Source organism: Drosophila rhopaloa, unplaced genomic scaffold (assembly GCF_018152115.1).
Source record: "Drosophila rhopaloa isolate 14029-0021.01 unplaced genomic scaffold, ASM1815211v1 contig_3, whole genome shotgun sequence".
NCBI lineage: Eukaryota > Metazoa > Arthropoda > Insecta > Diptera > Drosophilidae > Drosophila > Drosophila rhopaloa.
The window spans coordinates 3,925,260-3,941,516 of NW_025335123.1; the positions used below are offsets into that span (position 1 = coordinate 3,925,260).

The 16,257-nt window shown below is 35.5% G+C and overlaps 2 protein-coding genes across 6 annotated transcripts; both read right to left on the reverse strand.

Moving 5' to 3' along the window:
- Window positions 1-177: 177 nt before the first annotated feature.
- LOC108041096 (casein kinase II subunit beta) lies at window positions 178-9,889 on the reverse strand. Of its 5 annotated transcripts, none has more exons than XM_017118884.2 (7): window positions 9,762-9,889; window positions 9,040-9,115; window positions 8,706-8,808; window positions 8,453-8,644; window positions 6,703-6,892; window positions 6,503-6,584; window positions 178-1,701 (listed from the first exon to the last, which is right to left on the reverse strand). In XM_017118884.2, exons 2-7 carry the CDS (start codon window positions 9,109-9,111, stop codon window positions 1,633-1,635), a joined length of 708 nt encoding a protein of 235 aa, XP_016974373.1. In that variant the 5' UTR covers window positions 9,112-9,115; window positions 9,762-9,889; the 3' UTR covers window positions 178-1,632. The 5 variants fall into 5 exon arrangements, with proteins under 5 accessions (XP_016974373.1, XP_016974374.1, XP_016974376.1 ...); XM_017118885.2 differs by lacking the exon at window positions 9,762-9,889 and adding an exon at window positions 9,257-9,556; XM_017118887.2 differs by lacking the exon at window positions 178-1,701 and adding an exon at window positions 3,314-5,152.
- A 531-nt stretch (window positions 9,890-10,420) lies between these two features.
- On the reverse strand, window positions 10,421-15,990 carry LOC108041092. Its single transcript, XM_017118877.2, has 4 exons — window positions 15,752-15,990; window positions 11,506-11,643; window positions 11,321-11,444; window positions 10,421-10,950 (listed from the first exon to the last, which is right to left on the reverse strand). The coding sequence occupies exons 1-4, from the start codon at window positions 15,911-15,913 to the stop codon at window positions 10,634-10,636; spliced, it is 741 nt and encodes a 246-aa protein (XP_016974366.1). The 5' UTR covers window positions 15,914-15,990; the 3' UTR covers window positions 10,421-10,633.
- Between the last annotated feature and the right edge of the window lie 267 nt (window positions 15,991-16,257).

A 16,257-nucleotide genomic window follows, 5' to 3' on the forward strand; every position in this document is an offset into this window, starting at 1 on the left:
AAATAAACAGTATAACAAATTTTGGCGTCGAATGGTTAAATTTAATGGGAATAATGTAAAAGAAATAGGGCCCTTTTTTATAATTATGTAAACTTACCAGTGAACCTGGTTTTTAAGCATTTTTATTTTAATATTTTAAAACTTTATATTACAAGAATTTCCCACATAAAAAGATAATTTCAGGTTTTATCATCTTTATTGTTTTTTCTCCATTCGCTGGCATCGAAATTCATCTTCATTTCCTTGCGCATCATATCAACCTTATCTCTGTTTTGTTTTATAATTCCTGCGATAACGGTATTATCTTCTTACTCCAACTGCTTCCTCACTTTTTTTTGTTTTAATCTTAATTATTCTTAAATACATTAAAAAAATACATAAAATATTTTGTTGGTTTCTTTTTTTATGTTTTAAATATCAGTTCTGTTCTCGTTTTCGCAAACGGTCTTGAATTTAACGAACTCGGAACAGCGGAAATTTCACCTCACCGCAGAACTTTTAAATTTCTGGGCTCTTTGGGGAAGTGTAAATATTTGAAATTCCGTTTTCGTTAAATTTAAACCCAATTCGAATTTGGGAACAGGTCTGGATGTGTATGTGTGTGTACATATATAAATAAGCTAACGGTATATTGTTTATATGTTATATGTATATGTATTTCTATATAAGTATATGCACTCTCAGATTTCGAAAAGGGGAACACCGATATTTGAATTCGGGTCACGTTCAGTTTTGGTTTTTACTGTTTTTATTGCTGTTGTAGGTTTTCTGCTTTCAGCTATAGATATTTCAAAGTTTTTGAAGTAGTACGCTTTAATAAGGAAGCAAATAGGCTGGGAATCGGAATCGTTTTCGGATTTAGTTTTTGTGGAAAGAAATGGGGCAACAGAGGTGGGTATCCGGCCACTTGACTAAATATTTAAAAGACTATTTCTAAATCGGTTTAGCCCCTTTCATTTCACTTAGTAAATAAAATGCAAAGAATAAAGTCGAATACACCTGATCAGTGCGACCTGAGTTTTAGTGCAATTAGAATATCTTATTAGAGGAAAAAGTAATCTAATAACAGTAAATTTAGGACAAATTCAAAGCAACTCTGCCAGTTTTTAAACCCTTTAAACTAAAAATCCTTTAACCTCAAATTCATATATTTTAGAAAATTTGAAATATAAGTTTTTGTATTTTTTAACATTTTTTCTATAATATTCGAAATATTCAATAAACTAGTTTAAAAATTCGGATGCTTGCACAATTATTTCCTGATAAAAAAGCTATACTTAAATTATGCAAATGTACATTTTTTTTAATATTAGATTACTTTTTACCTTTTTCACTAAAGCTCTGGCCACACTGCACCTGATCCTATTTTCTTTTCTTATTTTTCGGACAGGAGCTGACTGTGTGTTTCGTTTCTGTATATGTTGAATAAATGGCTCTTCAGCTTTTGAATCCAGCGTTGAAGATTTTGATGTTGGTCCTTCCTGTCTATCTGGGGTTCTTTCGTACAGATATTCTCGCTCGTTTCTCCAAACTTTTTTCCTCAGTGTGGCCCGGCCTGGTGTGTGTTTGTATTCATGTGTCTATGTGTGGGTGTGTATCGGCTGCTGGACTGCTTTACTGCACTGCTTGCGCTTAGAGGCGCTTGGGAACCGTATCGGCATTATTCTCAGGCTCTTCGTCCTTGGGCGGCTGACCACGTTGCTGCACGGATCAGCGAATTAACATTATCAAAACGGATCGGATCGTATCAAATTGTTAAAAAAAAACACACACACAAGGCAAAAAATGGAAGAGAGGAGAAAATAGAAAAAGAAAGCAGAAGAGAAAGAAGAAACACACACATCAATATCAATTTAATCAATTGTAGGAATAAATTCCACCATGGTTCCAATTCGGCAAAATCAAAATTAATGCCATTTCACTTTATTTTTTTAAGGATAGAATTAATACAGTTTTTAAATGTTAAAGCTGGATTTAAGTTTAAAAAAAATGTAAGTTGTTATATTGTTTTTTTCTTATTAGCCTTTTTGGTTTAATTTGCGTAAAAGTGAAATTGCATCAATACCCATTCTGCCAAAATTATTTTAAAATTGAAAAACGGGAAAGGAGGATTTTAATGGTATGGAATGGCTGAAGATGTTGATCTGAACCGTGAATGTTTATACCAAATGAGCTGGCAGGGCCAACGAAAAAGCCAGCTGACGAATGTAAAAAATAAATTTGTTTTTTTGTTATATAAATTCCAGGGAAAATCCGGGGTGATATGCATGTCCTTCTAAATCTCCAAATTCTTAGTAATCTTCATTATGTGTGTGTCTCTGCGTCTCTGTGTTTTATAATTCATTCACCATTTCTTTACTTAATTTTAGGGGTAGTTTCGATGTCTCAGGAAATTAAAAAAAGGGCTTTTCGGTATTGTAAAGAAATTACAAGTATTTTTTTAAAGTTTATTTTTTTAAAATTAGTTTTGAATTTTAGTTTTATTTTTTCAGGGACATAATTAGAAAGTTCCGCAAAGTATGCTGAAGAAAGTGTATTAAAGATTTTCGGAATTAAATAAAAATACTTAGATTTCAAAGAAACCTTTTTTTTGTTCAGAACGAAAAAAAGGGAATTTTTGCGATTATTTTTTTTTCAATCTCTAGAGTTTTTTTGAATACCCATAAAAGTAATTTATACCGAGTGCCAGTGATAAATAGAGGGTTATTGTGTTGTCCATGGAATGGAGTAGCAAGCAGTGCCGAACATTGTGTACATTGGGAGGTGTATGGATGGCGAGTGAGGTGCGTGTTTGACCCATTTCAGTTAACATTAAAAATAAACCAATAATGTATAAGTTAAGCATATTTATTTGTTGAATTCGTTTCACATTCGCATTCAGGTCGGCCAGCTAAGCGGGAAATATGTGGGGAGTATAAAATAAATTAGCCAGGCGGATGCTGCAGCAGCCAACTTTTGTCACAACCGGTTATATATAGCACTGTATCGTCGTTATGGGTTAATGCAAGATTATGGAGTGAATAATATGCGAATTAAAACTTTTCTAACGCAAACGTTCTTAGGTCAAAACGAACTAAAATAACTTTTAACTTCCAATGCCTAATATATGATTTAAAGAATAGTTTAAAATTTCTTTTTTTAAGGCAAAACCCTGTTTCTAACAACCAAAAAAACTAGCTGAGCTCATTAAAATGATTGAAAAATAATATATATTATAACTTTTTACCAGCGAACTGAACTCCTTTTAACTTCTTAAAGTTATTTAAAAAAAAACTACGGATTTATAATGAAAATGTCAAAACAATCAGATAAATAGAATTCCTTTTTCATTAAGATTTCATAAAAGATAGTCTACAAAATATTTTAACATTATTTCTGCAACTTTAAGACTCCATAAAAAATATTTTTGTGCAAGTTTAAGAAGTTCGTCTGTGGAAAACGGAGAGGGCTCTACGCACAACGACGATCACTCGGCCTCGGCCTCGGGATCAGGACGACTCAGGATCTCCTGACAGAGTGCAATGTAGTCCTTTAGGTGCCAAGCGCATAGCATATAGAAAAGTGAAATCAAATTAAAAAGGTATGCGAAAATACCCAGGAACAGAGCACATGGAACATTGAACACAGCGGTGACACGCAAGTGACCGACATTAAGACAGTTACAGTCAAAATAAAAGCCCTAATTCGGAAATATTGTAATTAAATTAACTATTATTGAGGTTAGTAAAACATAATTACAATGATCACAAAAACTTTTAGGAATTTAATTTTAAAGAGATAAATCAGTTGAATTGGATTATTTAATGACCTATGGCAATTTTTACGAATGTCAAAAGTCTAGTCCAAGCTATATGAGTGTGTGGCATACATTCTTATTAAGGGATTTTTGAAACTTAACGTACATCCCTAGATAGTAATATATAATAATAATATTTTGACTGTAACTGTAAATGATCTTAATACATTTAAGTGAGGGGATATCTAATTCGAAGTGGCGAAATGATAGACGGCGATTTGTATTAAATATCAGTTTTGTTTTTATTTTAGTAATTGTTATTATTACTTTTGTTCTCCATTATTTTCATTTCTTGTTTTGTTTTATTTTCTCATTTATTAATTGTAAACAGTTTTCTGCACACTTTCAGATTAACTTATCAACGGTCCTCGGCCTTTCTATCGATCTCTATATAGATTTCCATATATATATATATATTTATACTTTATTTCTAATTTTCTTAAAAAACGTTCTTCACTTCTTGTTTTATTGTTTGTTTTTTGTTTTGTTTTGCGTTCTTTTAATTTTACGCAAATATTCATATTGATCTTAACAACATAAAAAAAAAACAAATTGATTCGTTTTGGCAGAATAAATGCAATTCTACATCATTACAATTGGGAAATGCTCTTGCACTACATACAATACGTTTAGAATTAAGGAACTAAAAAAAAACAACAAGGGTGAGGGAAGAATTCAGTAGAATTAAAATGGAAACGATTCTGAATTGGACCCTTAAAAAACTAAACTATACCGATTAATGCCGCTACAACTGGAACGAAGCCAAAGCCATGTATGTATTATAATTTTTTTAACTTTACTGAACACACAATCAATCAATTTTAAATGCTGGCTTTTCGATTTATTCATCATTTGCGTTTTTGATTGATTGTTGAACACAGTCACACGATTTTTATTGCTTCTGCGAACGATAAGGCAACACTTGCCGTTACTCTTGGTTTTATTACAGTGTGTGCACTTGGGAAAAGGATGCATTGCGTGGTCCTTTTCCCTTTTTCCTTCTTGTCCGTGCATGCTCATGAGTGTGTGTGTGTCTGAGTTGAGTGTGTGTGTATGTGTGCTTTTTGGGGCTTCTTTTTAATTCATTTGTTTCGTTGCGTGGGCGCTGCGTGCCGTGTCTCTTCCTCGTCCACATCCTTATTTTCCAAGCGGCTGCTTCTTTTCTCCTCCTCTTCGTTCTGTGGGTTTTGGGGTTCTGTGTGTGTGTGTGCGTTTGTGTGAGTGAGTGGATGTGAATGACTGAATTGAATGTTTTTTCTCTTGTTTCGGTTTCTTCTTGAGGGAGCTGGGTTATCCTTAATTCTTGCCCGCCGCTGGCTTGGGGATCTTCGGCTTATTCGCAGGCGTTACTGGCTGCTATGGGATTTATACAGGGTATCATTAGCGTTGTCGTTTACATAAATGCTGATCGTTATTTTTGTTTTCTTTATTATTTGGAAGTACTACGTTGCTTATATCGTTGTTTTCTCTACTTTAATTTACTTTCTCCTTTTCCTATATCTCTCTCTTTCTCACACACTCTCTCTTCTCTGTCTAATTCGAGTCTCTTTTGTTTGTTTGTTTCTTGTTTTTAATTTTTTTTTTTGGTCAAGTGTTGCACTGCCAGTGTTATAAAATGCCACACAAAAAACATACATACATCAAAGGTGACGAAACGAACGATTATTAAAACACAAAAATCGGTTAATTGACTAAAGCAAATAATATATATATATGCAAGTGTATATGTGTGAGTGTTTGTGTTTATATGAGTTATGCATGTATAGTCCTCGAACTTAAAAATCAATCTTAAGGATTTCCTGCTCTCGGTAATACTAATAGCTAACATAAATACATATGTTTTTGCATGTTTATATATATTTTAGATAAAAAGAATTGAATTGAAGAAAATAAAAATTTAAATCGCATGAATGCTTTTTTGAATGTGCTAAATGAATAGGTGTGTGTGGGTTTATCCTTTCTTCTATTTCGTTTTGTAATACAATTTTTCTGTTTAATGTTTAATTTCTTTGTTTTTTTTTTCAATGTTTTAAATATAAACGCAGTTTGTGTTTTTTTTTTTTTAGTTTTTATATTTGTATAAATGATTCTTTGCTCCTGGCGCTCAAAAACCTCAATACAGTTGTCTCTCTCTCCGTCTCGCTTCTCTGTCTCTCAGTGTGGTTTTTGTTGTTGTTGTGGTTGTTGTGTGTTGCTGTCTATCGGTCTTCCCGTTGTAAACTATCGTTTCGATTTTTTGTTTTGTTTACATGCAATATGGATTGTTTTTGTTGTTGTAGTTGTGTTCGTGCGTATGTGTTTGTGTTTTTTTTGTTGGGGTTTTATTGAATTAGTTTTTCTACACACAATGTTAAGAATCGATCGATTGGAACGATCGAATGTAGATCGATAGGTTTTATCAGACAGGCAGAGACACGTTCAGATTCATTATCATATCAGGTTCAGGTTGTCGATCGGATTTTGAGGATGTTTGATTTGATTTTATTTGGTATTTGTGGTGGTTGGTGGTTTTGTATGTGTGGGGAGAGAAAACAAATAAAAAAGATATAATATATATATATATATGCTTAGTTGAATGATTCTTAGGTGGCGTTTTTTTTAGTCAATATATAGATTTTTAGATTCAAAATAATATACAACAAAAAAGATGAGAGAGTGGGGTTATAAGGGTAAAGATAATAGCTAGTTAATAAGTTTTAAATTTACCGCTCGTAGTGGCATTTTGAAATTGGCTGCTGCCTGCAGCTGAATTTGATAAGCTAAGCTGTGTATTTTAAAGCCATACAGCCTGTTTGTAGTTCGAGTTGCCGTCGAAGCAGGATTCGTGTTGGATATTTGCAAACATAGAAGATACAGAATGTGAAGTTGAGCATAAGTACATCGGCGTAAGTTAAGTCAAAAGTCACCTTGGAACAAACTGATTAGTAGGACGCTTGGGACGATACTCGGGATGCACCATGAAGAGCATGTGTGGAAATCCAGTGCCAAAGTAGGCGCCATCGGTGTGGTGGTGGCGCGATGATTTGGGTGTGTACACGTCAATGCACTTAGGGCAATAGGTCTTCACCATTGCCTCGCCGGGAATGTCCGACAGACCTGAGAAATAAATACGGGTAAGATCAATAAATGGTTGAGCTTATAAAGTTGGGACTAAAGTTTATCTTGGAGTTAGGATAAGAAACTAGTATTATCTTTCATTCGCAAATATTTGAGTTCCCAAGAAATGTTTATGTTTTTATGCTGGCAACAAGTTTTAATCGGGCTTACAGAAATAAATCTATATGAAGTTATAGACAGACTAACAAAAACAAAAAGGGAACGAAAATATTTTAGACCAGACAGTATTTTAGTAAGCATCTTCCAGCTTTTACCGCGATGCAACCTTTCAAAATTCAACTAATTTCTACGGTTTTCAATTAAAAACATTCTAAAGAAATGGATAGATCAAAAGTATGCACCAATGCGTAATGTACAAATACAAGTAAAGTGTTTATTTTTCTGATCAATTTCACAGTCGTCTAGCTTATACAAATTAGAGAGTAGAAAAGCTGATTTAAAGAAATGCGAGAAAATCGAATTTGGATTGCAGTCATTCGAGCTCCGTGAAACAAATTTACATAAATATTTAAGTTATTGAAGAAACGAGAAATAAACATGTTTAGAGTTTGGATTACGATTAATCATCATTTATCATTCACGTAGCGTTAGAAATATAATAAATGCATATATTTTTTACACATATCTGGCTTGAATTTAAATTGTAATAGCCAATTAAATGCTATATCTAATAGTCCCATTTGACAATGTTTTAATCTAGCGAATGTCTTATTTTGCATAATTATTGAGTATAGATTTTTAATGACATTATCGAAACAATCCTGACTTTTTGATTATGAAGTTGAAGTCTAAGAGCTAGGGAATTCTCTGGAATGATTTACTTATTTCTAACAATGTAATTATTGTGGTGAAATGATTGATTACAATATATGAGGTTTGTAGGCATCAGTATTGATATTCTAGAAATTTGTAAGCAACGAAGTTCAAGTATAGGCTCTTGACGTCTGTTTATACTGACATATAGTTTGGTTTGGGAAACATAATTAGCTCCTATATTAATGTGGCATAACAAATACAGGTAAAGTTTTCGAGTTCTAAACTAATCTTACTCCCTGGGAAATGAGTTGATTTTACTATCAAGGTTAATTAAGCGATTTGTTTAGACTTGGAAATGATCTAGGTAGATTCATATCCGTTATTCTGTAAACGAATTGGTCAAGAATGATTTCTCAAAATCGAGCCAGATTGTATTTTTAGGATCTGTTCTTCGATTGGAGTTCAAATTTTAGATACCAAATTCAAGTAAATGTGTTACTTGGGATGATTTAAGTTGGACGGGTCATTTAAGGATTTGTTATTCCGGTAAAAGTATTAATTAAAAAAAAAAGAATATACATTTTACTAAGAAAAATGCTAGCTTTTGAAAATGGAGTCAGATTATAATGAAATTTAGTTGCCCAACAATTGGCTTTTCATGAATTCGGATCAGTTTGGAGTAGAACAGATTAGTTGTGGAAAATTAAGGCTGATCATAGCGATGATAAGTTCTACTTGGGACACTTTAAGTTTGACTGAATTTTCAAGGATCTGTTTACGCACCTAAGGGCAGCATGGGCTGACTTTCGCAGTAGACACGTGGGCAGTGTCCGAAATCGCCAGTTTGATATTTCTCGATCATTTGAGCGATGCCGCGATTTGTTAGTATATATCTAGCGTGTATAAGGCCGTAGAGCATCTCGGCGGCCTGCTCGGTCATATCGGACTGCAGGGGATTGTCCTCGAGTTCGTCCTCTGGAAATCATACAATATATTAGCAGGATATTTGGATTTACAGAGTTAATGCGCCACTTACCCGGCTCCAGATCCAAGATCATGTCCAAGGCCTGGCGATAGTTGGGCACCTGCTCATTTAAACCAGTTAAATTGAATTTATCCTGTATGTAGTCCTCGTCCACCTGAAAATTGAGGCGAAATTAGATCTATCAATTGAATATATATATATATATATATGGTTTATCTTATGTGTGTGTGTGTACAGTTGGGCACAATATTGCCCCACCTTGCGGCACACACACACATTTACAGCCGCAGCTCAGGGCTGCACTTTGTAATTGTTGCACTTATAGCGCGCGCTTAGATAACGCCAATATAGCAATTCGGGGGAAATATGGTGGGCAATATCTCACCTCGCAGAAGAACTCATTGCCACGAAGTCCGCAGAACCAGGTGACCCAGGAGACTTCCTCGGAGCTGCTCATTTTGCTGCAAAATAATTGAAAGGAATTGCAACGTTTTTTTCTGACAAATTATCCTGCACACGCATACAACTATGCACATGTCACACACGGACAGGGCACACACACACACACACACTGGGGCAAACGCTCACGCACTATTACATACATTAAGGGGATTATTTTGCGTAATTTGGCCAGGCGAGCGGAATTTATTGTTGAAATACCATGGATCGCAAACTTAACGAAAGTTTTTCTTCGTTTTTTTTATCTATTTGACTCCGCTTCTTGTTGCTCGCACACACTTTCACACACACTCTCTTTTTCCGCTCCTTTTTTTTGGTAGGTTTGCGTGTTTTCTTTTTGTAATGCGTTTTCCTTCGCTTTCGAGTGTTCCTAGTTGTTTAGGTGATCACGCCGTGTTGAATGGGGCAAAATTAAATTATTATACTCGTATTTTGACAAGCGCTCATACAAAATGTGCCGAGCAGTAAGAAGAAGCACACTTTGGAAATTGAGAAAAAAAGAGACACATATACAGGGGCCCACACACACCCACAAACATAGAGACAGCACACACGCACGCCTTTACACCGAGAAGCGCAATCAACGCACATACGCTCTCCTTTTTGCATTATTCCCGCTGCGATTGCCTTTCAGTGGCTAGCACTCACCTAAATTGTTAATAATTACGCGAATTGATTGACGTTTGCAATGCAGCAGAACCGGTAAAGGCAAATATTGTAGCGAAGACGGGGTACCAGGTATGCAATAGCGCCTATCGATAAGCCGTGCCTGGCGATAGTCTATGAATGGGTGCACCACCCCTATACGATACATTGAAATGTGATATTTGCATGATTTGCAACACTGATTCAACTAGAGCGCCCACTTTGGTTTTTTTTAGTGCGGACTCTATATTGACAGTCGTACAGAATTCTGCCAGTCAACTCACCGCAATTGTACCTTTCTGCACTTCAATAGCTTCAATACTAACTTTTGCAGTTGCAAAGCGGAAGTAAGTCTAACTAGTTGCAACTCATCCATTTTGTAATTTGCACAACACTAAAAGCTTTGCATTCGGGAATTTTACAGCACTTTAACGAATCAGCTGTTCCCTTGGTTTTTGATTTGAAATATCGATATGTATAATATTATATATCGATATGATTTTTTTTCAAAAAACATTCGAGGGGCGCGAAACTTTTTTATTAAATGCACTTTGTATTATATTTAAGTACAGCATAATTTAAACTGTCTAATTTATATTTTATATACCGACATTTATTCAAAAACCATTTAAAATTTCGAGGAAGATTTTACTTCTGCTTTAATAATTTTAATATTTTAGATCTGAGGAATTCTTACAAATCAAAATACATTTTTACTATCTACAAATCATATATAGTTTTTGTTATATAGTATCATTTAGAATAATTAAATAAAACATGTTTTAATATATGAATATTAAAGTGGGAAAAAAAATAAAACAGTGATTGAAAATGATCTTACTTTCAAGCAAGATGCATTTGGTGGATAAATAATGTCACAGATTATTGACAACCTTAAATATTTCCTTGGCATTCTGGCGACCATTTACGACGTAGGCCAGCGGATCGTCCCGACTTGATTCCATCAGATTGTCGCAAGATTCCTGTCCGATGTTGAACATAAAGGATGCGTCGATGTCCTGCGGCAATTTTCCCCGAAGGAAACTGATCTCGTTGTCGGCCAACGCCGTCTTGCGGGCCAAAAGCAGGGCGGAAAGGTATCGCGGTTGCTTTTTCTTTTCGGCACAGTGCATCAGCAGGCCCCAATTGTCGTAGTCTGTGTCCAGGACGTACGTGTTGTATATACCCTCATCTGGAATGGAAAAGGGTATGTTAACAATTTAGCCAATTAAATGCCTTCACAAATGCCCATTTAATTTTGATTATAATTCAAAAATCTTTATCTATCTGTATCACAATTATCAAAATAATAATTTTATTATACATATCATTAAAATGTCTCAATTCTAGTTATTCAGTTCTGGATAAAATGAAGTAAATTATAAAGTTTGTGTATTCCTACAAATATGTTAAAATATACCGAATATTTTCGGTTCCCAAAACTATGCAAATAAATATCGAAATCAGCTTAGCTAAGCCTACAATTTATTGCATACTTGAAGGCATTTTTGTTGTTATGCCATTGTTCTGGATTTTAACACCGCAATTTCTTCTGTACTTACATATATCCTCCGTGTGCTGCCAGTGTCCCGGCTCCCCGAACTTGGGTATCATCCAGGTAATGTTGCCAACAAGCTTCTCTCGCAACGGATCTTCCGCAAATATATAACTAAAGTTCATCGTTATCTATTTGAAATGGGACACCAACATTATATCGTATAGAGATTAAATAATTGTAGGCACCCACATGTTGATCATCCTTGGAGAAGGAGAAGTGGCTGCGCATGCAAGCGTATTCCGGTAGCTCCTCCGTGGAAGCATAATACTGCACCACGTGCCAGAAGCCCATCATCCGTTCCAAATCGAAGTTTTTAATAGCTCCCACCTAAAAGGAGTATATTTTGCTCTGTGATTTCTAAGGCCTTTTCGTACGAACTGTTCTTATTATAACTAATAGGTTGCGCTAAAAAAACAGGTCATATGTACATAAATAGCTATGTACATATATATGTACATGATTATTGTATGTATTCCAAACTTATGAGCATTAGGGTGTTAAAAAAAAAATATAAAATATATGTCCTTTTTATTTCTTAAAAATTACTCATACGTATAGAATGTCAGTTAGAATTTTGTACAAATAATTTTTCTCCATTTCTACCCTAGTCAAATCATTGATTTTGGTTCAAACAAGTTTCAAAATATGGAGAAAACAAATCCAAGTCTACGTCACCAGGATGATAATCAATTATTTTATCAAACGTTTTTACGTTTTGATAAAACGTTTATACCTTTTAATAAAATTATTATACGTTTAACACAAACTTTTAACCTTAAAACTATTTCAGACTATCAAACCAACATAATATACGTATATTATTTATAATGCTGCCTTAAATCAGGTAATCGTATAAGAATTTATTCTAATTTATGCATTTATTCTAAGTTCTGCAGTAAAAATATTTAAAATCGAGGACGGAAGATAACGTCAGCAAGCCGAAGTTTTAATACCCTTGCAGACATATAAAAATAGAAAAAAGGGATATTTTCACACCTTTTAACCATTATTCCTATGGAAGCTATAAGATGTAGACGTCCGATCGGCAAGCGCTTTTACCATGATCAAGGTTTGCGTAAATAAGTAAGACTTGGAAAAATTAATGTCCTGCGCGAAATATCCTGAAAAACATCAAATTTGGACCGATTTCACCCTATAATTCCTATGGAAGCTATATGATATAGAAGTCCGATCGGCACGCTCTTTTACCCTGATCAAGGTATGCATAAAAAAAAAAGATTTGGAAAGATGCATGTCAAAGCTTTTACACTGCGCTAAATATCTTCAATTCTTGCAAGGTACATATATCCGATTGTTCCTATGGGAGCTATAGGATATAGACGTACGATCGGGGCGCTTTTCAAACTTGACCTGCGTACACATGTTTTAGGACGACTGTGGAAGTTTCAGATCGCTAGCTTTTAAACTAAGCTCGCAAACAATATTGAAACAGACGGACAGACGGACGGACGGACATGGATCGACTCCCCTATTGATCCTGATCAAGAACATACAAAGCCAATACAGAGCTGCAGGACAAACATCTAAAACCCACCGTTAAGCATGACGGCGGACACGTTATGGTTTGGGCCTGTAAGTCCGCAGCAGGAGTCGGAAACCTAAAATTTATTGAAAGCATAATGAATAAAAATGTTTATCTTAATATCCTTAAGGATAATTTACTCCAAAGTGCTGAGAAATTGGGAATAAAACAGGGTTTTCGGTTCTACCAAGACAATGACCCAAAGCATAAGTAGGGTATTGTTCAATATTGGCTGGGATATAATTGTCCCAATATAATGAAATCTCCAGCTCAGTCACCCGATTTTAATGTTATTGAGAATTTGTGGGCTTTGCGGGTCTCAAAAATTCGGGAGCGCAATATTTCCAATAAAAATGACTTGAAAACGGCTTTGCTCGAAGAATGGGCTAAAATCACCCCAGGAACATCAAAAAAATTGGTCGAATCTATTCCCAATCGACTTAAGTCGGTTGTGGACCAAAAGGGCGGACATACCAAATACTAAAAGTTAAAAAAATATATTTTTGCAATTTTTTATAATTAATTTGATGAACTGGGTCAAATAAGCTGTGACATTGAAAAAGGCAGTATTTTTAGTTTTTATTGTTTAATTAAGAAGTTCCTTGCTAGAATAAATAAATGAAAACATATTTTTGAAGTTAAAACAACAGTTAACCTTTCTGCGTTTTATTTTTATGGGTATCTCTTATGGTTCAGGAGTTATACCTGTTTAATGTTGAAAATTAGGTGTGGGTCAAATAAGCTGTGAGCCACTGTATTTACTTTATGGGGTCGGAAACGTCCTTCACTGCGTTACAAACTTCTGACCAAAATTATAATACCCTCTGCAAGGGTATAATTAGAACAACATTCCGAAAACTAAAAGGAAGCTTAAAGCCTCAATAATAATCTTAAAAAAAAATGTTATTGAATTGATTAGGTCAAGGCTGTAAGCAGGCTAATAAATAAATACGCTAAGTTACATTAAGGCCATAAATGCTAGTTTCCCCCTTCAACTTTGGCTAGCTGGAGCTATTTACATTGTTTGCCTTAGCGACCACAAAACAAACTTCGGGAGGAGAAAGAGAAAGAGTTAAAGAAGCGACAGACGACGAAAGCCGTTAGCGCTGTCACCGTGATTGACTACTGACAGTTCATTGAGGAGTCGGTGTCGCTGTCTCTGTTGCCATCTCTCTCTTCAACGCTACTGCCGTCTCTTTCGCTGTCTTTCAAGACGCGACTTGCAGACGCGAAATGCAGACGCAAGTCAGCCTCTGATTGATGCGCCTCAAAAGCGCATTGCCCCGCATGTGCCGCCCCCTTTTTACTCCTCTTTCGCTCCCCTTTCTCCCCACCTCTTTTCCCAAATCTCTGCGTGCGTGTCTTTTGTCTATTCTTTTTGATTGTTTTCTGGCTTTTGGCTCGCTTTTCGGTGTTTGTATTTGTGTGACTGCACCTGCATCAAAGTGCAATTGTCGCCGCCAACGGATATGTAGACAGAGGTGAAGAAAGGGGTAAAGAAAGACGTAAAGAAAGGGGCGGAGAAAGGGGGCCACGGGGTGGGAAGACAGCGAGACGCAGACGACGTCTGAGCCACTTAGAAAGTGTGATTGATTTTGGCATCGGTGTGAGCCCATTTCTTCTGCCTTGCTCTTTCTGCGCCTCACTTTAATGTCCCATTCATTCTTGTCGTTAGAGATGGAACGTGCTCGATAATCGAAGGAAGTGTAGGGTATCTCAGTTACCATTTACTGTGATAAAAAGGTTGAAATCCAGACAAAATTCACATTTCCTCACTTTCTAATGGAACAACATTTTTTACGGAGCTAATAATGCAAACAATCCAATCACCTACCATAAGCCGTTCCTATTACTGTTATAAAATGGTTCATTCTTTGTTTTAAATGATATTTCCTAAAATATGCGGACCAGGAAACTGTTTGAGATAATTTCCTGAATTTTAGCAAACTTTGTTTTCTGGCGATAATATTATCATCAAGACATAAAAGCTACAAAAAAAAGCTTGTCAGATAGGTAAGCTAAAATTTAACATATGTTTCTATGAGTGGCTTCTTCCTGCCATCTTCGATTAGTACATACTTACATATAATGTACATAAAGCTCCAACCTAAATGGTGTAAAAAAGTTTTTGTGACACGCTACTAAAAATGGAATTACCGAAGTTCAACTACAAACGTACTTATACTCGGGTATTCTCAATATTTAAATAGATGGTGTCATCGCTAGTGGCTCGAAATATGTCACAGTGTGACCGGCATATTGATGAGCCTTTGAGCTTGAGTTTAAGTTTGTGTTTGGGTTTGAGATGCTTTCCTCCGGCGGCTGTGCTCAGAATGAAATCGAATCGAAGTGAAGCGTTGCCAAAGAAAGTGATCCAGTTAGGACAGCCAGGGACGTGACCAGGGACGGGACTTCTAAAACTGCACCTGCATCTAAATATCTAATGCAGTCTTAACTGTCTGACGTTCTATTTGTTTTGTTCTTTACTCAAGCATTCGTTTCCTAAAAGGTGACCTCAATTTCTAATCGTATCAGTATTTCATTTTTTTTTTAATAAATATTGTTACGAAATTTGCATGGGATCTAGTAAACCCATACAAATGCTAACACATATTTAGTGATTATTATAAGGGGCTTTAATTTAACTTAATTGTCATTCACTTAGTCACTGTGGTTTTACCCAGCTTTTTTATACGGCGTCTTTTGCCGATCTAAATTAAACTTTAAAGTTATATCAAGTAGGACAAAGTCTGAATTATACTCAAAGGTATATGTATAAACTATACAGCTTTCCATAGGGCTTCCTAAGGCTTTTCTTCGTTGATGTGTGATCCAACAACGACAATTATTACGATTTTAGTGGTAGGAGGGTCCAATGAATAGGGTACACACCTTGGGACACTGATTACTCGGACCGGAGCGTCTTCTGGTCTGATAGGCATTGCTGTTGTATCGTGTCCAGAGATTAGCATCCACTGATGGGAAAACATCCAGGATAATTAGAAGTACGGCGAACAGCAGGAGCGATCCATTTCGGCCCATGGTCGGGGCCATTTTCCGGATTTTGGGGGGCTGTAATTGGTTATTGTCGATAATCTTCCGGCGGGCTCAGACGCGCGATCGGCTTTGCGTTGTCGTTGGCACTGTTTTCCATGGCGCTGCGCCATCTCCGCGAGCAACATGCGACATTAGCATCCAGCAGTAACTACACTTCGAACAATTTTAAAAAATGAAATCTTCAAGAAACTTCTTGAATACTAATACCCTAAACTAATAATCATGTATTCATTTTATTAAGCGTGAAGTTTCCTACTGGATGAATTATATATGGCTTAAGTTATAAAAAAAATAACATTCCAAATAAGTTTGTCATTGCAAATAAACTTTTTTTCTCAACA

Excerpts from the sequence above, each read along its gene's own strand:
- LOC108041096 (XM_017118884.2), bottom strand. The coding sequence starts at position 9,111 with ATGAGCAGCTCCGAGGAAGTCTCCTGGGTCACCTGGTTCTGCGGACTT. Across the intron at positions 8,645-8,705 it reads GATCTTGGATCTGGAGCCGG|AGGACGAACTCGAGGACAAT; the intron begins GTAAGTGGCGCA and ends TATGATTTCCAG. Across the intron at positions 6,893-8,452 it reads TCAGCCCATGCTGCCCTTAG|GTCTGTCGGACATTCCCGGC; the intron begins GTGCGTAAACAG and ends TTTATTTCTCAG.
- LOC108041092 (XM_017118877.2), bottom strand. The coding sequence starts at position 15,913 with ATGGCCCCGACCATGGGCCGAAATGGATCGCTCCTGCTGTTCGCCGTA. Across the intron at positions 11,644-15,751 it reads CGAGTAATCAGTGTCCCAAG|GTGGGAGCTATTAAAAACTT; the intron begins GTGTGTACCCTA and ends TACTCCTTTTAG. Across the intron at positions 11,445-11,505 it reads TCTCCAAGGATGATCAACAT|ATAACGATGAACTTTAGTTA; the intron begins GTGGGTGCCTAC and ends CATTTCAAATAG.